Raw genomic sequence first — 20,441 nt, forward strand, 5'->3', positions numbered from 1 at the left:
AAGTCACTTGGAGTCGCAACGGAGTTGCAACATCGAGATAGGCGAGACAGCCTGCAAAAATCTATTATGATCCTCATCGAAACCAAAAGTTGCATAAGCAGATAAATGTAACCAAATTTGTATTGCAAATAGAGGTTAAAACAAGGTAAGTGGCTGCACAAGAAATGGGTTATAAATTTCAAAACTCTTTCAATTCTTCCCGAGGAACGTGTTTGAAAATCAAGACAGAATTACAAATCGATTCGAGACAAAAACTAAGATGTTTACCTCGCTGGACTCGCACAGTAAAAGCCAGTGGAGTTTTGGCCAAATTCCAGACAAACTTTACGATTAATCTGACTGACAAGGATATCCCCCAAATGGAATCAATATTGACTGCAAAAGTAATAGCAACTGTAGAAGATAACCTCACCGGTCAAATGGTCACTGGGAATGGAATAGTGTTTTTAGTTCCCAATCAGTGTATTATTATTATATTCAAAACTTGGACGAATCTTTCGTCAACGATACTGATTCGGAACATTATGGCAAATATAACTTGGATGGTTTCGCCTATAGACAACAAACAGTTTTGAGTCTTACAGCTTTAGTAAAATCTAATGATAAAGCCAAGTATAGGGCGGCAAATTATGATGTGACTGCTTCAAGGTCGGGCAAACTAAATAAGAACTCATTGCTATTCAAATCGGACCACATGCCAATGTTCCAGAAGATTAAGCTTCCCTAGGGAAGCAACTCCCAAGCCAAAAGCACTGGACCAGCTTTCAATCGGATAAGCTATCAGTACAATGTTCTTAAATAGCAATCGCACCCCAGTTTCAAAGTTCGGTTCACTGTTCTGTTCAGAAACAACGCCAGCCAAACAGGAATTAAAAGTTTTTGTGGAATACGAGGATGAAGACAAACAAGTTCAAGGAATCCAATTTGGCCATTTTGGAGACATCCCTGCCCTCAGAATACACCGCCAATAAAAATATATTTAAGGCTATCCGAGAGAATCGAAGCGTAAAGGTGAGTTCTAGGGGAAATGATTTTGGAAAATACTTATTCCAATATTTCCTTCTCGATTGGTGGAGGCCAAAAATGAAGACTCAATGGTGGTCGTTTACCTTAACAATCTGCCCAAAAACGACACCAAGTGCATTCCCATCGCTGCCTATAGAACCCATAAGGTGGACAATCAAAGCCCATCCTCAGTTGTCCTCTACGATTACGCTACTAGTAAGACCACTTAATAATAAGATATAACAAGTAAATAATTATGGTACCATATTTGAGTTTGATTATCAACTTGAAATTATGCCATTATAACTACCATTCATGGAAGTATTGATCAACAACAATTTTTTACTTAATTTTTTGGGAGATGAAGATCAAATAATTTGTTACTTGAAGTATATAAACAAATTACTGCACTCTAGTTATTTTAGTTACGACACTTGAATTTAATTAGCTTAAAACCCCACACTAAAATTATATAATATATATGGAAGAACAGGAATGACTGGTGACTTTGGGTTAGGATGGGAGGTGCAATCCTAAGACGATGGGTCCATTGACCAGTCCAGTTAACCAATCAGGGTTCTGCTGTGAGTGCAGCACATTTAGTTCTGTTTTATCCTTCGAAGAATATGATAATTTAAGTGTCTGAAAATTTAACGATGAGTTTTTTTAGTTGCTTAAAAGTCCTTTTTTGTATATTTTGTTCGTGGTTTAACCTTAATGTACTGGCAAGCAATGTGGGGTAAGTTAAACACTATTTAACACTATAAAATTGAAAAGCTTGTTTGTATCATATAATCATATATATATTCTAAAGTTCTGACGACAAATCATTTTAACACTACAGTACTATTTAACTATCTACTCATTTCACAAAGATACTCAGAGTCAAGAAAAGCTTAAGAATATTTTTACTTATAGTATAAGGGATTAAATTAATATAATATTCTGCACATCTTCATTCATTTTTAGACTGTATAGTGTAGTGGCGCCCTTAACCATAATCCCTAATCGGGACTTTAAAGTAACCGTTGCCGTTTATCACACCAAAGAACCAGTCATCCTGAAACTTGCCATCTCATAATGCTTCCCAAACCGTGGATCTACCCACGGACCGAGAGATTAAAGAGGACACCTTTAAAGTGCCTGACATTTCCTCGGGTGACTGTGCGCTGACTGCTGAAGGAGTGTCGGGGCTTAAGTTTCAGAACTCCATTAGTCTTTACTTCCAACACGATACTCCAGTGGTCATCATACTAATTGACAAGGACGATTATATCCCTAGAGATATGATCAACTATCGCGTTTTGGTTCTAAATGAACAACTTCGACCAGATACTTATGCCGAAGATGTGGTTATCTGCCTCTTGGATCCCGAAAGAAATAAGGTTGATAAGGCCAGGAAAAGCAAAGTAACTGACAAAGTATCTATCCGGGCAATTTCACTTGTCCAAGAAGGCAACTCGTGGACAGTGGGAGTTGAGTCTCGAAGATGCAGATGGTGCCGAATACGGAGCTCGATCGAGTACATTCACCTTTCTTTACGTAAAGCCCTAAGTTCTCCAGTATAAAGGAGAACGAGATGAAGATAGTTCTTAGAGCCAAGTAAGTTGGGAAGTAGTATGTATGGTTTTTTAAATAATTTAAGTTGCAATCCCCTGAACGGAAGAGAAGATTAAGATTAAGTTAAACACGGAATAATAACAGCAAAAGGTGACGTGGTCAAAGGTCTGGACACCTTTCACATAGATCTGACCGACATTGCCAAGCACAAAGCTCCAATCCAGACCACGTATATATCCACAATAAAGGCGGCGGTGGAGGATGGTGATAGTGGGGAAAAAGTCACTAAGACCACATACGTTTACTTGCTTGAAAATCGTTATATTGCTTTAAATCCATTCCAGCTTATTTACAGCGAAGAAATGGAAAAAGGGGATTGCTATTTCACGAAATTGAGAAAAGTTGACGAAAGGAAGCGTTTTGAGTTCGACGGCCAGTTGAATAAATCGGGACTTTACGTATTCCAGGCAAACCTCTCTGATTTCCCAAAAAACGATAAATATTTGGCATACTACGATATATCAGTGGAGTATAAGGGCGAAGAACAGCGAATCCAGCAAACAATTGCACAATCGATGGGCTTCATGATAGATGTGACAAATGCTTATTTCACACCGCGGATAGATGTGAATTTCTTCCTTCAGATCCATGGACGCAAGAATGACAAAGGTTTTCCAGGTGCTTTGGTTGTTGGCGATGAGTTCCGGGTGACCCTGAATTCCAACGCACCCATCACGTACTTCATATACAACATAGTTGCCCGTAGTCTTATACTCCACACCGAAAGAGTTGAGTTCGACGAGCCCAAGACGGTTTACAACTTCACCTAGGCATCTCACAGCGCCCCATTTTAATATCTACGCCTACTATGTGGACGATCAGGGTGTCCTTCAGTACACCAAGTCGCAATACAAAGTTCTCATGAGTCTTTCTGCTCTAAGCACTGGATATCCTGAAGAAGAAATCAAGCTAAGAATCAGAACGGAAACCAATTCCTATGTCGGTATCCTGGCGATCGACGAAAGGATTTCAGGGAGAATAAAGACAGATGACATAAAACATGACAATCTTGATTATCAGTTTTACACCAATAAACTGTCAAATGCTTTGCTATTTAACAAGCCCCCAACGGAACTTCCCAGGAATCATGATATCGATCTGTCCTATTTGGAAGAGCAATTGGAGGATGTCTACTTGCACACCTACGAAGATATTCCCGGATCGCGTCTTGGTCTCGTCACCATGACCAACGCGCAGATCAAGGAAAGAATTTTTCGATATTTCGACATGGGTAACTATATAAAAATACTTTATTACAATAGAGTCCTAATGGAATTTATTTGATGCAGACAAATACGTATCTGCGCGTTCGATATCGGTCAAATATGGAAAATCTCCCCTACGATATCCTATGAAAACTACTGAAACTTGGCTGTTTACGGATATAAGAAAATCCCAGAAAGAGGTGACGGATCTGGAAATAAAGCTTCCCGACACCTTGGGCACCTGGATAGTCAAGGGTTTCTCTTTGCATCCGGAAAAAGGATTGGGTATCTTCCAAAGTAACCTTACACAAATCAGAACAATCAAGCCCTACTCGCTCTTCATTCACTTGCCGTACTCAGTGAAACTAGGAGAAACGGTCAGAATTCCGGTTTTGATCGTCAACCTGTTTTTTACCTGTTTTTTTTTTAAAGTGGAGTTGGCACTGGATAATGAAGCATATGGGTTTGAAGATTCCTTGGAACATAGTCAGAGACAACTTTTTGAAATCGACGAATACGGAGCCAAAAGCGTGTTTTTTTTTAAATTCTGCCCCAAGTACACAGGAAACTTTATTCCACTCGATTTTAGAGCAACCTCTTCAGTTAAATACACTACTGTTTATAGGTCGCTAATGATTATCGAAGACAAGGAAAGAGAAATCGAATATAGCAATCGTGCCCTCTTAGTGAACCTAAAGGACAATCAGGAGTACAGAAGCAGCTTTCATATGGACCTCCCAAACTCCAGACTGGTCGAGTTTAGTTTATTTAGTGACCCTCTTGTCCCGATCCTCCAAAACTTGGATAGTTCAATACCGGACGGCACTGGCGAACTGACCATGTCCAAAATGTTAGTCAACTTTTTGGTGTGGAACTACCTTAATCGAACCAAAAAGCTCGATAAAGCTTTGCACACCCGAATCAAAAGTAACTTCAGAGAGGGCTATCAAAAGATACTAAACTATTTCCACGAAGATGGAAGCTTTAGCTACTTTGACCCTCCGAAAGCCAATGGATCCATCTGGTTTACTTCTTACGTCCTGCGATATTTGCACGACATTAGGGCACTCATATATATAGATCGTACCATTTTGCAAAAGGGATACAGATTTCTGCTTAGCCGCCAGCATAAAGACGGAAGTTTCACGGAGGATTTCAAATACTTCTCAAGATCCGGCAGTACTCTCTTCTTAACATCCAGTGTCCTGTTGGCTCTCCAGAAACAAGCCAAACCCAATACGATAGCCATAAACAAGTCGGTTAATTTCCTTAGATCGATGAAACAGATGAAACATTGACATTGGCCAAATCGATGGCCATATACGCATCGCAGGCTCCGGAATCTGATCAACTTGTGTCGCAACTTAGATCCGTGGCAATGCAGGAAAATGATCAAATTTGGTGGGCAGAGGATGTGCGGAACGGAAGTCCTCAGGATGTGGAGATCACCTTATATGCCCTGCTCCTCATGGCTTCGAAAGTAGATAGGCCAGAGTCAGCAATCAGCACCGTTCGATGGTTTTTAGACCAGAGAAATATTCATGGAGAATTCGAGTCCAGCCAGAAGACAGTTGTTGGCCTCACAGCCCTGATTGAGTATGCTGAAAAGTGGGACTACAATCCAACGGCTTGGGAAGTGAGCATCAGCAACGAAGACATATCCGAAAAATTGGTGGCATTCAATCTGTTGACCCAGCCGATTAACTTCCATCAGGACACCAAACGACTGGAGGTTCGGACACAAGGGAACTGGGGAGCTCTCATCCAGATATGTTATGGTTACGAAGTCAAGGAGAAGGTGAAGGAGTAAAATCCAAGCTTCGGTATTCAGACTACGCTCAAGTCCGGCAGTTTGTCATCGAAAATGGAGGCAGTCGTGTGCGTGGAGTTCGTGGAGAGGAGCACAAATGCCTCGAATATGGCCGTTTTGGAGGTGTCCTTGATCTCTGGATACAGCTCGGATAAATCGAGCTTCAAGAGAATTCGGGATGTCGAAGGAGTTGGGGTGAGTTTGCAACTCTTTGAATGATAATATAACCCCGTCAAATTATCCATTTTTCACGCAGTCCGTGGATACCAAGAATGAAGACTCCGTGGTCATTGTCCACTTCGAAAGTCTGGCCAAGAATGAAAGCAAATGCATTCCCGTCGAGGCGTACATAACACATGAAGTGACCAATTTTAAGCCTTCCAGTTTAGTTATCTATGATAATTATGGCCGGAAGGCAACCGAATATTATCAATATTAAAATTGGAGCTCGACGACTTTAAAGGCACTTAAAGTTCCAGTCTTGAGTCCACAGCCTCGTAAATCAAGCCGTGTCATATTAATCAGGGCACCACGCTTCCAATAGCCCGCATTTTTATGGTACTACTCAAAGTCAAATCCAATATACCTTAATCACCTTCAATGTCAGATCGCCGATATGAAACCGCTGAGTCAGCAAAAAGTATTTGTAAACATTGCGCTAGCTAATTTGATCAAAATGAGTATGGTTTATCACAACCACAGTGCTTAAGGCGCGTGGATGGTTCAGAATCTATCTGTTTCGGTCTTAGTGACTTATTGACTGGCTAAGGTTCAACTTGCCTGCTCAGACATTTGGCCCAAAGACATCAACAATGTTTCTATATTTTCAAGTAGGTGGTAACTTTTATCTGGTACGTGCGATTTTGCATTCCGATAAGGCGCTGCTGACTTGCGATCCGACAGGAGGACTACATGAGTATTATGTATATTATCAATAAGTGGATCGCGAGTGGGCGAGCACTCGAGTGACGAGAGTCTAATTAATATTAATAACCCCTCTAAATTTAGACCCCGGCTCATGACGTTTTCGTGGAATGTTCAACGTGAGTGCGATCGCATATTCGAGCGCCCGTGAATGGTAATCCTGTTTTACTTCGGTGCCGAAAGCCCCGGCATCGATGCGTGAATGAATGGATGTCGATAAGGTCGATTAGATCTCCTCGCCGACGATACTGCGAACGTGTACATGCAGCCCCGACCACTCAATAATATTGTATAATCCTTTAAGTCAACTGCATTAGAATGGGGCACCCAAAATGTTTCGCTGATAACTCGATAGCAAACAAATTGTATGTCAGTCTAGTGAAAGTCACAAAGCCATTGTGAAGGCAATAAAAACCTCAGTTGCGCATAGTGGCTTGTAATAGCTAATGCACGGCGGATCGATAGTCGAAAAAGGTAGTTCACATAAGGAAGAATCCTTAAAAATCCTTTGAATTTTGAAACAAAAGGCTCTATTCATTTATTTATTGGAAAACGATTAATAAGAATCCTTAAAAAGGATATTTAAGCGATTCCTGGCAACTACAATAGGAATTTAAAGGTTGCATCTTTTCCTAGAATTTATATGAAACTAGGTTAAAAACATACAACTTTTGTGAAATTAAACTACAATAACAGTGTTTGTGAAATTAAAATTAAAATTTCCAATTTCTTGAAATTTCAATTACCAATTTCTTGAAATTGCAATTACAATTTCTGTGAAACAATTCTAAAGCAACGCCACAATGAGCGATGACAAAACAAAACCAACCTCAGTGCTCCAGCATATAGAATCGGCGCTATATGTGATCAACCAGCTGTGCATAGGATTCGTCACCATTTGGATCAGCTGGACCTGCTTGCGCCAGGACCTCTCGGGCATTCGCCTGCATGCCTGGCTGGTTACCTTCGGTTTTGTGTTCCTGATGGCCGAGGGAATGATGTGCTTCTACGACGGCAGTTGGCTAACTGTGCGTTACTCCCGGAATTACAAGACTGCCTTTCACGTGGTCCTTCAGATCCTTGGGGGAGGCATGGGCGTGGCCGGCTGTTTGATTCAACTAATACGTGACGATTGGTCAATCAGCGTCACGTTACATGCCCGCCTGGGTTTCGCCGCCTTCGTCCTGTGTCTGATCTCATTGCTGAGTGGACTGGTCGCCTTCCTGGCGAGATGCCTGAGCAGGACCATCTCACCCTTGGTCAACAAGACCTTCCATGTGGTCCTCAGCTTCACCGCCTTCGTGATCGCCATGATGGCGCAGTTTTACGGATACACACAGACTGGAATTTTCAGGGGACAAGGACAGGATTTCGTTGTCCTCATGCAGGTCGTCACTATGGTCCTAATGGTCCTAACCAGCATTGGCGCCATTAAGTCGCTCTACCAGAAGATTGGTAGCCTGGCCAGTTAGGAACGCCTGTCGATTATCCCTAATCCTGTATATCTATAGTGCACTTAAGCTAAGCTAGACTATTTGCTATTTATATATTAAACTAATGTTATCATAAGGATAAATCAAATGACTAAGAAAAAAATAAAAAATGACTACGACTTATTTACATTAAAATATATCGTTTTTTTGGGTTTTTCTCTAAGTTCCAAAAAAAGAATGTGTTTCACAATTTAACTAAAACAAACGACCGTGTTACTGTCAAAAAATAAAATATGTCAAGCAAGAATTGCTTTTATCAGTTAAATAAATATTAAATATTTGGTTTTCTTCTTGCAAAGAGAAGGGGGGCTTACGTAGCACCTTAAAGTATAAAAACGTAATTGCAAAAGATAACTACGCATACGCTCACTTGCAAAAGATAAATGTTATGGCACCCAAATAAGCAATTTAGGTATGCAACGTATTTTGAGGGGTTGGCAATCCGTCCAATTCTAAAGCTTTCTTTATGGGTTTTTTTATGGAATAAAAAAGAAACTCTCAATAAAAAGCAACGTACTTTTAGGAACCAACGCAGTACCAAATATTGCACATTGACTTAGATATATATAGATATTTTAGAGCTAAACGGCCATCACTGTTGCATTAAATTTTAGTTTAGTGTTGATAAGTGCAAATTGAAACGAATACCTATCGCAGCAAGACTTTGCGCGGCATCGCAAATTTGAAAATGGCATACGAGCGAAGGTCTAGTTGCGGTTTTGGCTGCACTTTGATAGCTTCCCGGAGCGTAAACCGATATGAATAGGAATGGCGAGTTAAATAATCTTGTGGTCAAGTCCAGTCAACTTGTAAATGACGCTGCAAGAATGGCTTCGCCAGTTGCTCATAAACATTCGACCAAATGGTTTGATTAACCAAGTTCATTGAGCGTATCGTATCGGTCGAATTCTAAAACTTTAATTGCTGTCGTAGCTTGAGCACACGACTGGTTTTGCCAATAATAAAAAATTTGCCGCAATTTGTCTGTGAAAAGTGGCAGGCATTATTATCAGTCGACAAATGTATGAATGTTAACACGAAAATAACATTATTCCAGCGCGCACTGATAAAGGCCGGCAAGCGAAAAACTGAAAACTGAAACTACACAATGTCCGAGAGTAAGCAGCCAGTGCTTAGTAGAACTCAGACATCCGCCGACTACGGCAGCACGCTCCGGACGGATACGCCACGCCGACCCACATTTATTCCGATCGAATCCCCGCGTCGCTATTCGAAAATGGCCCACGGTTCCCTGTCCGGCCACGAGGCCGAGAATCGCCTCCAGAGACTGGAGTACTTCCTTAACGTTCTCAACCAGATGTGCATTGGATTTATCACCATCTATATTTCCTATCTCACGCTGCGAACGGGGCTCTCGGGCACGGGTCTGCATGCCTGGCTAGTGACCATCGGGGTAAATAGTTGGGGGATCACCATCACCGTCTAAGCGGGCACTGAAGATCTTCATTCCACACCACAGTTCTCCTTCTTCATGGCCGAGGGCGTCATGATCCACTACGGCGGCAATGTGCTGACAAATGGATACAAGCGCCAGACGAAGACCACCATTCACTGGGTGCTCCTGACTTTGGGAGGCGGTTGCGGGGCAGCTGGTGCTCTTATCAAGATGATTCAAAAGGGGTTTTTGCTGCAATCGACACATGGGAGGCTGGGTGAGTAGAGTACAGACACGCACAATGCCTATTAAATAGCAGCAGATGTCTAATACATTAGAATAAAACAGTGGAATAGAATAGTTCCAAGGATCCATTTCTTGGTGCTTCCCAGTCTAAGCTAGTACTTAATTTGTTATTTGTTGAACAAACGCCCCCATTTTCCATATTTACTTTAGTTTTATCGCTTTCTTACTATCTTTTTAGTAGTACATTTAATGATCACCTAACAGGCAACAAAAATCCTAAAAGGCACTCACTAATAGATTCCCTTCTCGCCAACAGGGATGACCGCCTTCGTACTGTGCATTCTGGCCATGTCCTCGGGACTGGCTGCACTTTTCTCCAGCCGCATCAAGAAGCTAATCACACCATTGCTGAACAAGACGTTCCACAACTTCCTGGGATTCGCGTGCTTTGTGATCGCACTGGTGACCCAGTACTATGGCTACCAGACGGGCTACTTTAAGAGCCGAAGTGAGACGGATTTCCAAATCCTGATGAAGTGCCTCACCCTCATATCGTTGGTCCTGTCGAGCTACGGACCGATGAAGGCACTCTATCAGAAATGCAAAAATATATCGCAACAGTTTTAGATAGGATGAAAAGAATCACTCGAATGTATGTAGATAAATAAATGTAATTTTTTCTAAAACCCCATTTTATCGACCTATCCAACTATACCAACAACGATTCAAAATTTTATACCTGTTTATTGGTACAACGTGTGATCCATAAACATGACTAAGTATTTTTACAATGCCTCATTAGGGAAAACCCGGTTAACCAGCGGTCAGACTTTCATCGTCCGGTACTCCCCCCTGTAAAAGTTATATAACCACCCTTTTGATTGATTTGATTTGATAAGGTCTGAAAAAGTAATGAATTGACTATTAGATACACTGCAATTTGCATTTAAGTTTAACCGCTCACTCAAAAAGCCAGCATTTGAATTAATCAATCAAAATTATGATCATTTATAATTTAAGTTATACTATTATTCATTTTCCTATAACAGCATTGGGTAGCATGCATCATTTTAAAATCCAAAACATGACCGGGTTTTTTATCTGATCGGTTTGTGACACTTGGAGGCCGCATAATTGATAGTAACTGTCCCAAATAAGTCCAAACTTTTGAAGCCCCGTAAAAAGAAGATCTTGACTTCCGGCACCTTAAATTAAAAAACCGTGTATTTTGCATGGTGCAGTTTCGTATGTTTATTTAGAAAATCCATATCATTTCTTCTTAAATCTCTCGCAATAAATAATACTTGGCGCGTGTGTCGCGTTGTGTGTGTGATACGTATATCAGTTAGCAGTAATAATAAATAGCTAGCGTTAGGTATTAAAATTCATAGTCAATTGGGTAATACAAGGCTGTCTGGCTTTAAAACCCCCTTTCTGGGTAACTTTTGGTAAGAGAAAGTCAAGATCTCTATATAGAATCGGGTGAACAGATCTTTAGCATGCGGTAGGTAAATAGGAGTTATCAGCTATCGACTAAAGCCCAGTTAAGAATTGTGTGTTGGGCAAGGCATATTCGAAATTCGACTTTCTATATCTTTTCATAGTTTCCATAGTTCGCTCCGCTCACAGCTTGTTGCTGCGTCGAATGGCGAAGGACATTAGCGCGTGCTCCAGCCGCATGTGGTAGGGTAGCTTGCGCTCCAGAATGACTGGCTCCTGGCCATCTGGACAGCACCGGTTGCGGCAGCACTCGCACTGGCCGTCGTCATCGTCGTATTCCTGCTGCAGTTCCTGCTCCAGTTCGTAGGCCTTCTTGGCAGCCCGCTGCTCGAAGCGCAAATAGAAGGCCAGGCAGACAAACAGCATAAATACCAGGGCACACATGGCTCCACTGGCAATGCTCGCCTTCTCCAACATCGGACGCGGCCTCTTGGGCAGGTAAGTATTGTCGATCTCCTTGTATTCGCATCGCTGTCCCATAAAGCCAATCGCGCACTCGCAGCTGTAAACCGGTAGATCGGCTATCTTCACCGCAAAGCAATGGGCATCGTTCAAACAGTACCAGGCATCGAAGGTTTCCGGACATTTGTATGTGGGGAATGTAATATTGGGCCTGGGCGTGGTCGTCGTGGTGGTGCGCATTGTGGTGCTACTAGTGACTGGAGCCTGGGTCGGCGGCAATGCCGTGCCGGACATGGACGAGGAGATCGAAGAGCGCGGCTTGGGCACCGTACGGCTGGAGCAGGCCTCGACGTGCCACGGATGTGCCAGACAGCCGATCAGTACCAGGGCAACCAGCCCATGTTGTACACTCATTGTGGAATGCATTACAATTTGTAGCTTTTTAGCGTAGCGTATCGGCTTGTTCGTTTTTTGGCGTGCAACGTTTGGTTGTTTAAAAGCTTAAGAATATTAAAACTAGTGACTATCACATAAATAAATTAGAATATTCGTTGTCCGCTGCTAGGGCGTCGTCAAATCTCTTTGGAATCGGGTTTCTCTACATAGGTATGCTGCTGGTGGAACGTAAACGTTGAGTTAGGGGTGATGTGTGTATCTGTGGGGAAGATGGAAAGACATTAGTGGCCAGTAGTCTCCAAGCACCATCGATGGTTTTTAACTCTAAAACTGTGTACTCAACAGAAGGGGGAAAATCAAACTGCGTAAAATCATAATTATATATGTATGTATTTATAAAAGTATAAACTATAATAGATCGCTTTGAATAGTAGTTATGTTACAATCAGCAAATTTTACTCCTTTCTTCACATCCAATTCACTTTCGGTTTAAAATTTCATTTACGTTGTCTCCCGTTGATTATCCTAGCTCATCAAAGCTGGCTGTGATATGCGTTGGGTATCCATATCACAACCACTTGATGAGGCTTAGATAATCAACATCGTACAGGTAAGGAACAGTTTCCTTAACTTTATGAATTAGTAACATGGTTAGTAACAATATTGCACCGCATGTGTGTAAGTCAGTTCGATAGGGCCCCCTAAGTCTGAGGTGCCAGTCCACCAGTTGAGCCATTTTTCGGTGCTGTGGCATGCATCTGTCCCCCGTTGTTCCGAATTCAGATCTCTGTTAGCCGCGTTTATTTTCCGATTGCATTTCACTACAAATATTATACAGATTTGAGGCGGACATAGTGTGTTTTATTTATGATGGGCGTGTGAATTATGTGGCGGGAGGTATTATTATGATTTGATGTACGATACATTACGCTAAGCTCATCAAAGCTGGCTGTGATATGCCGCGCAAAGCGGAAATGCATTTCACAACCACTTTGAGAGCCCAGCATGAATGCGCCAATATAGTTTTATTGATTGAGGTTTCGGGATACTTGACTGCGGGAGTTCAGAATTTTCAATTTTGGTTTTCATGCTCATGTAATGATATAAACAAAATCAGACACTTGTTACCGTTTTTATACTTTTTGTGTTCAATTATGCTTTTTTTTTGGAATTTTCAAATTGTTTTTTGATTGATTTTTTTTTTGCCTTGAGCATCGCGTCGCTCCTCAAAGCTGGCTGTGATATGAATAGGCATAAAAAGGCAAACATTTCACAACCACTTTGAAGAATGACACAATTCTCCTGTTTCGATTCGATGAGAGCCGAGGTGCAGATTCAGATTCAGATTCTTCTAGGGGTCTTTTTGCAACGTTCTCACGGCCGTCGGCTTTGAGCCTTGTACTTTTTTGCAGCCACGGCACAATAAACAAATATGAAAAAAGTACGTAAATAAATAAATGCGACGACGAGACTACAACACGATGATAATGACGATCATGACGACGACGACGATAATGATGATTATGATGATGAGACTACTGGTACTGGTGATAGATAATACGCAAATGTTGATTGCAATGAATGGCGACAGAGCGAGCGCAAGTGAATGGGACAATTTCGTACATATCTACGCTATAGACTGGCCATTGTTTCAACAACAACAACAAAATTCAACAGACACAAACGCACACAACACCGAAGAACAACACTGAAAGAGGGCAAAAAGCAATGCACCCCAAATAATTATAATAAAAATGTAAACATAATTTTGGCGCCAGCCTTTGGCAATTTGACGCCAAATTTGTTTTTAGATGATTTCTGAGTTCAAGTTCGGGAATTCAAACTGATAAGAAATGCAAACGATGAATAACAAAACGGAAGAACCGAATTCAGTTGATCCTCCAGAAGATCATTTAAATAATCGATTTTATCGAAAAATTTTAAATGCATTACTGACGAAGTTCAATCACTTTAAAATGTGAGCAAAACAAAAACTTTTTATATGAAAAGACGAATGCTGTTCACCATTTCGAGCGCCCACTGTGGTGCAATGCAAAAACAGTTATACGTTGGGTGTGGAGACTTATTTATGTATTAGAATGCTTTTACGGTTAACAATTGCTGCACTCTCTACCCTCTCTTTCTCGCTCACGCGCGGCAAGCGGGCAGCTTATTAAAATTTCCGTTATAAAAATTAAATCCACCGCCGCTGCTTTTATGTTCATAAATACATGTGATACGTCGCATGCATGTACACATGCACAAATGTATGTATATACACATGTATGTGCGTTTGTGTGCGAGAGGAAGTCGAAGTAAGGTAATGAGCGTAAAGTCAAGTTGAATAGCCATATAAAATGCGCTGAACTTGCGAGCGTGTAGGTCAAGATCAGCGGCGGCCGTTTATAATATTTTGTTGGTTTTCGCAAATAGCAATTGACGAAAGTTCGATGATCTTGTAGTACATTTCAATAATGGGGGAATGAGCCAACTAGCACGATAGCAACAACAGCAATATATACAAGCATCACAATAATTACAACAGCAACAACAACAACGATCAACTATATTAGAGTGTGGACGGCAAAAAGTGTGCATACATACATGACAACAAAAACACCCGCTAATAAAAAATACTGTTGTGGCTGCTTCTTCTTCTGCTCTTGCGTCTTTTACAACTTCTTCGGCAAGCCAGTTGTTGTTGCTGTAATTTTCATGTTGCCTTGCTCTCTTTCATTCTTGGGCGTCGCTGCGAGTTCGTTGGCTCTTCTCGTTTCTGTATGTGTGTGTGTTTAGAAAACTGTAAGGAAAGCAAAGTGTGTGAAAAATATGGTTAAGGTAAAAAATGCCAATACAGGAACAACAACACAGCTCGCTCTCTTTTCTCTGCCTGCAGTTTCGAAAAAAAATTTACCGGTTTTTATGTTTTCGCAAAAAAGCTCAAGAAACAAGTCCTACAAGTTTTAAATCGAGAGAGGAGAGAGCAGAAAAGGCGTGAGAGCCCAAAGAATGCGCATTTAGCAGAGACAACAACCTTTTGAGGTGTGTTGCGTATACGTGCATATTCGCACACACACACCACCAACGCTTCAGCTCTCGCTCTCTTTTTCTCGCTTCGCCATCTCACTCTTACTCCATGCCTTTCAGGGGATAAATTATGTATGTATATATGTACCATGCGTGTGTGTGTGCGCGGGAATGTTGTGAGGAATTCTAAGAATTTTGCACAAGCGACAAATGAAACGGGGCGCGGACCACACATACATATATGTATATTCCAAAACCAAACAAAAGTTTTAATAGTTCAAAAAGAAAATTGATTATGCGTCGGTATGCGAGAAGCGCCAACAGCCGAATGCGAAATATATCACACCAACACAAATACAGTGAAAGCAGAAAAGACGCAGAAGATGGGAAAATTCGAAGACACCGCGTGTAGGCGTTAAAACCTATTTTTTTTGCCCAACACCAAGCTAAATGAAACACTGCTCACTAAAACACCAATTCACTATGCTTTATCTTCACAAATTACCAACTGTTTGCATTTAAACTTGGACAACATTAGGGGGCAGAACGCCGACAACGCACACCGCGCACACGAAAAAACACAACCGCACCGCCAAAGATTCGAAAACCGAATGCCGAACAACAACAAAATTGGTTCTGAAGATGGAGGTGTTTTTCAGCAGAGCGAGATTCCCTGGCTCACGCTGAGCGGGAGAGAACGAGAGCGACAAAGTCTCTCCTCTAAAAATGCGGCATAATAACAACAAAGTGGCGAGCGGCTTTCGAGCTCATGCTGTATGTTGTTGTATACCCGTTACTTGGAGAGTTAATTGGGTATACGGTGATGGGCTCTTAGGCAAAGAATTTTTCCAAAATACACTTTGCATAATTACTCAAATAAATTGCCTCAGAAGCTACTTTACTCGTTTAAATCTTAAATTAATATTATTCCATTAATGTCAAGCCACACAATACAAAATTCAATAGGAATCACTCACCTATAGCTGTCATTGCAAACAAATGATATTACCTATTGGACTAAAGGGTATATCTGAGTAGTTACGCTTCGTAAAAAGGGCTCTCTCTTGTTTTGGTTTTTGTTTTGGTGTTGCCAGAAGATTTCGCACGATGTAGGATCAACATGTTATTGACACGACGTCGCCGACGCCGCCACTTTTAAGCTTGGCGGAGCAAAAGGCACACAAACAAGAAGCGACGCAGAGCGGCGGTGCAAAAGCACAAAAAAAAAGAGGAAAAATGCGCTCGAGAGCGGAGGGCGTGGCGGTGCGCAGGGGCGGGGCAGGTAGCCGGACAAACAGGACGAACAGGATGAAACCCAGACGAGTTCGGCCCCACTGCAGATTTCATGGAACTGGCCGAAGGTTGAGGATGCGGATGCGATGCGCAGGCGCGCAAGTAAACAACATTCCATTCCTCGGGAAATTTCTTCTGGCCGCTCGAGAAGCGCGCCAAAAATAAAGCTCCGACCGATGTCGTTGCCATAAATATTGCTATTTTGACTTTCCAGATTCTCGCGATTCAACGCCCCTTGAAATGGGAGCAACTTGCTGGAGATTCGCGTATCAGGGCTGGAAGAGGGTTTCTCCAATAACTGCACATTCACTCAAAAATATGGTAAAAAGGTGTGCTGCAGCTTCGAGAGCTCCCAAGAGGTAACTTTATGTTATAAAATTACATATATTTATTTTATGTATATATTCTGGGAAAATCCATACGCGATCTAAAACATTTGGGGCGCGGTTTTCACAGGTAAATGAGATTTTGGAATTCCTTTACTGAAATGCCAACGTCGATGTCGTCGATTTTTTCAAAAAATCACAAACATCGATGTTTTTCGAGGAATCATCGATGTTTCTCCACCTCTAATAAGGCGGATTCGACCTATGTACATGTACTGCATGTATGAAAGCGGCACAACTACCCGTTTCCGGTGGGCAGTCGGTCCGCAATGTGGGCCGCAGACACCATTCCACAGCCAATTGACGTCACAAGCGACACAACAGCAACAACCTGGCACACGCTTTCTGGGTTATGTCGGAATGCATCCAAAAGCGGGAGAAAAGTAGAAAAAGGCAGGAAAAGAAAGAAACCAAGAGTCACCCGGATGGCAATTCGATTCTGGTGAGATTTGGACAATCAATCGGCTTAGTTCACAGCCCAGCGGGACGGGACTCAGTGCTACAGGTTCAACTGTACAATAATACCAAGAAGATGACGACGATGACGATGACGATGATGATGGGGGATGGGCGATGGGCAAAATGTTAATGGATTGCCCTAGGACCTGCCCTCATTCCGTTTGCCATCTTCGTCGCTTCGCTTCTGCATTTGTGCATTCCCATTCCCAATCCGATTCCCCCATCAAGTTGTGCTTCTTTGCCACACCGCTTTTCTGCCCCTTTTGCGGTGTTCTGTTGCTTTGTTGATGTTACAATTGTTGCACTTGTTGTGTGCGGCTTAGGACGTTGAACCACAGCCGGCAGAAATGCAGAAATGCACGCAACTGAGTGGCAAGTGTACAGCTGCAGTCACAGCACTAGCAATGCTTTGCGAAGGATTCCTCCAGACCGCTTTGTAATTGGTTTTCTTTCGCGTAATTTGGCCGATATTAGTTAGTTCATATCTGCAATCTAAATGTTACGAACCAGCAGAGTTCCTAGAGCCCTAGAGACATTAATGTACTTTTAATTGCCCCACTGTATGAATTTTTTTCAGTGCATTCTTGCAATTTGCTAACGTTTTTACCGCCATTACCGTCATTGTCGTATATATTTGTATGCTCATTCGGAAAGCCAATTCGAAGGCAATGCTAATAAAATCAATAAACAACATTACTGTCACGCACACATACATACATACATATGCATATAGCTTGGATGTCCGGTTGAAACGATGACGATGAAAGGTCACGACGAAGAATTTTTCGCCAATTGCCTGGTGGGTCGCACAGTCTGGGTCGCGAGACGTCTGACTAGACAACATGCAAATAGTAACGGTAATCATTAGACGCACACACTCGCACCTATTTGCATGCACACTCTCTCTGGCTGTGGTTCTGGTCGTGGGCCCCCATATTTCATCTATCTCGCGGCCGCTCTTTCTTTCGCTCACCATTTTCTATGCTGAGTTCGACGGCCTTCTTACGTAAAATCAACAACAACGCTCTGCGGTATTTCTCTTCTAATAAGCGGGTGCTTGGGGCTTGGGGTTGGGGGGATGTGCACTCGCCGACAGAGTTGCCATATCTAGCCAGACATCAAACTCGTTTTCACTGTTTTGGCTCCACACACACACACACACACGCATGTGAGTGGCTTTGCAACTGTACAAGAACAATAAGTAGGGGCAGCATAAAAGCAACAACACACGGCGCAGACGCCAAGCAACCGCTCCCCTCCCAACGCTCCACTCAATGTTTGTCTGTCTGTCCGGAACGTCTGTTTATGTATGCTTTAGGCGTATACATGCATGAGTGTGTGTGAGCAATTTTTATTTTTCTGAATGTAAAGGAAGTGGCACGTACTGTACTACTCAACTCACCGCTGCCGCAACAACAAGAGCAGTGACAGCCGGATCAGGCTGGGAATTCGAATAAGAGCGGAGCGCGTCGCATTCGGATGTTCCGATTCCCCATCGTTCCCAGCCGCAAAGCGGTCAGCGTTCCAATGCCAACGGCACAGTGGTTGCGATGCGTAAGGTAACGTGCTACGGAACCGAAACTCGCGGATGATCGTAAGTGGGAGATATGTACGTGGGATAAGAGCGAAAGTAGACGGATATCCGATTTGCAAAAAGATGTAGTATTAATTTAAAATGTTTAGAATAACAAAAATAAGCTAACAAAACTATAACCATGACAAACTATGACGATAACAATATATTTGCTATGCGTTACGATTTACAAACTTTGAATACTTTTTAAAAGATGCTTATTTAGGATCGATCCATTGTGCAGCGAGATGAGCGGAACGAAAGGCGAAAGGGACGCTGGTTTGCGTCTCCGCTGTACGCCAGACAGACAGACAGACAAGACGCCGCAATATTATAAACAGGAAATGGAATTTACCCACACGGATGCAGCGCGGTGAAGTGTGTGTCTGTGTAAATTGCTGATGAGCCGACAAACGGACGTGGTGCTCAATTGACAGATGAGCACGAGAGAGACAGGCAGAGCATAGCACACCGCCGAATGAGCGAAGGAGAAGGCCAGAGCGCGCTTCAAAGTTGATTGAAATCAATATACGTACATACGTATGTATACACACATAGCGTGCCGGTGTGAGTGTGCTAAGACCGCTCGTGGAATGTTTGAAAAACGCGGTCAAGCGACGGGAAGAGCAAGAATGTTGAACTCTGGAAGTGGGAAGAAGTTTCTGTAAATAGAAGCCAGGTGGAAGGGGCTTTTGCACCTGCCACGCCCAGCAGCCCCTGGAATCAATTAACATGTTGCACAACTGCAGCGGCTCCTATATACATAGTTCATATAATGTACTTGTGATACAGTGACTTACGCACACAGAGGTGCAATTGCAGATGGCGACGAGTGTAGCGTGTAGTTTTTCTCGGAAATGAGCAATGAATGAAATTCGGTTGTTTTCAGTACTCACACGCACACGAACGCAGATGCATACACTCGCAATTTGGAGCAAGAGAGAAAGTCTGCACGACATGCGCTCTGGCGTTTGTGTGTATACAATTTGCTTACTTTTTGCGCTACAATTGGCAAATAAAACAATAGCGCAATTTTACGCAGCACTTTAGCTTACTAACCCACATTGATGGCTCCACAAAGCGAGCAAAATAATTTGTCTGCCTAATTGAAATAAAATAAATAAAACTAAGCAGAAAAAATGTCGGCAAAAAACAAGGCGCAGCTGTATTGTGCGCTAGTGTGTGTAAAAAGGAGACGGCCATAGAAAAAAAAAACACATATACACACAGGAGAATTTACTGCTGCTTGCGGCGCCCACACACACATACACAAAAACACTCGCCTATTTAGTACAGCAACTGCGTAAATTCAATAAAAATAGTCATCTGGAGTAAAAAAACCCAGTTTCCTGTCTTCATTTCCCTTTTTCCGTGAAGGTACACAGTCACTACTGTTATAATTTAGCACACACACTCGCGCATTTATGTATGCATTTGGGTTGCTTTCATTTGGATGTTTATCACTTACTTTACCACTTACTTTGGGATTTAGCTCTTCGTTTGTCGCACTTTTTTGGCCTGTTTTCATGCCATTTTCTTTTTGAAAAACTGAAAGAGTACAATTCGTTGTGTCGCGTCTTAAATGAACAAGTGTTGCCAGACTTTAGCTGGAGGGAGATGACACTATCGCGAGGCAGCATAAAAATCAGTGCTGTAAAGCGAAATTAAAAAAAATATCTGATAACTTTAATATTAGTTTATTTGTT

The 20,441-nt window shown here is 42.2% G+C and overlaps 3 protein-coding genes, 3 non-coding genes and 2 pseudogenes across 11 annotated transcripts; 4 read left to right on the plus strand and 4 right to left on the minus strand.

Annotated features, from left to right (window-relative positions):
- Positions 1-584: 584 nt before the first annotated feature.
- Positions 585-1,235, plus strand: CR46413 (annotated as a pseudogene).
- A 710-nt stretch (positions 1,236-1,945) lies between these two features.
- Positions 1,946-6,079, plus strand: Tep5Psi (Thioester-containing protein 5 pseudogene; annotated as a pseudogene).
- An 880-nt stretch (positions 6,080-6,959) lies between these two features.
- Positions 6,960-8,188, plus strand: CG13078 (uncharacterized protein). The gene is made up of 2 exons (NM_136145.3): positions 6,960-7,038; positions 7,358-8,188. The coding sequence occupies exon 2, from the start codon at positions 7,368-7,370 to the stop codon at positions 8,034-8,036; it is 669 nt and encodes a 222-aa protein (NP_609989.1). The 5' UTR covers positions 6,960-7,038; positions 7,358-7,367; the 3' UTR covers positions 8,037-8,188.
- A 704-nt stretch (positions 8,189-8,892) lies between these two features.
- Positions 8,893-10,389, plus strand: CG13077 (uncharacterized protein). Of its 2 annotated transcripts, none has more exons than NM_136146.3 (3): positions 8,893-9,471; positions 9,538-9,730; positions 10,016-10,389. In NM_136146.3, exons 1-3 carry the CDS (start codon positions 9,166-9,168, stop codon positions 10,324-10,326), a joined length of 810 nt encoding a protein of 269 aa, NP_609990.1. In that variant the 5' UTR covers positions 8,893-9,165; the 3' UTR covers positions 10,327-10,389. The 2 variants fall into 2 exon arrangements, with proteins under 2 accessions (NP_609990.1, NP_001260592.1); NM_001273663.1 differs by having other exon boundaries at positions 9,190-9,471.
- Positions 10,390-10,929: 540 nt separating this feature from the next.
- Positions 10,930-20,345, minus strand: spi (spitz). Of its 5 annotated transcripts, none has more exons than NM_134291.5 (3): positions 20,216-20,345; positions 14,602-14,797; positions 10,930-12,256 (listed from the first exon to the last, which is right to left on the minus strand). In NM_134291.5, the coding sequence occupies exon 3, from the start codon at positions 12,025-12,027 to the stop codon at positions 11,323-11,325; it is 705 nt and encodes a 234-aa protein (NP_599118.2). In that variant the 5' UTR covers positions 12,028-12,256; positions 14,602-14,797; positions 20,216-20,345; the 3' UTR covers positions 10,930-11,322. The 5 variants fall into 5 exon arrangements, with proteins under 5 accessions (NP_599118.2, NP_001027281.1, NP_599120.2 ...); NM_001032110.2 differs by lacking the exon at positions 20,216-20,345 and adding an exon at positions 18,565-18,617; NM_134293.3 differs by lacking the exon at positions 20,216-20,345 and adding an exon at positions 15,530-15,640.
- mir-2a-2 (mir-2a-2 stem loop) lies at positions 12,520-12,591 on the minus strand. The gene has a single exon (NR_048005.1). It is a non-coding gene; the product is annotated as a mir-2a-2 precursor RNA (primary transcript).
- mir-2a-1 (mir-2a-1 stem loop) lies at positions 12,927-13,002 on the minus strand. Its single transcript, NR_048008.1, has one exon. It is a non-coding gene; the product is annotated as a mir-2a-1 precursor RNA (primary transcript).
- On the minus strand, positions 13,212-13,294 carry mir-2b-2 (mir-2b-2 stem loop). The gene has a single exon (NR_048010.1). It is a non-coding gene; the product is annotated as a mir-2b-2 precursor RNA (primary transcript).
- Positions 20,346-20,441: the final 96 nt, after the last annotated feature.

Source organism: Drosophila melanogaster, chromosome 2L, assembly GCF_000001215.4.
Source record: "Drosophila melanogaster chromosome 2L".
NCBI classification, from domain to species: Eukaryota; Metazoa; Arthropoda; class Insecta; order Diptera; family Drosophilidae; genus Drosophila; species Drosophila melanogaster.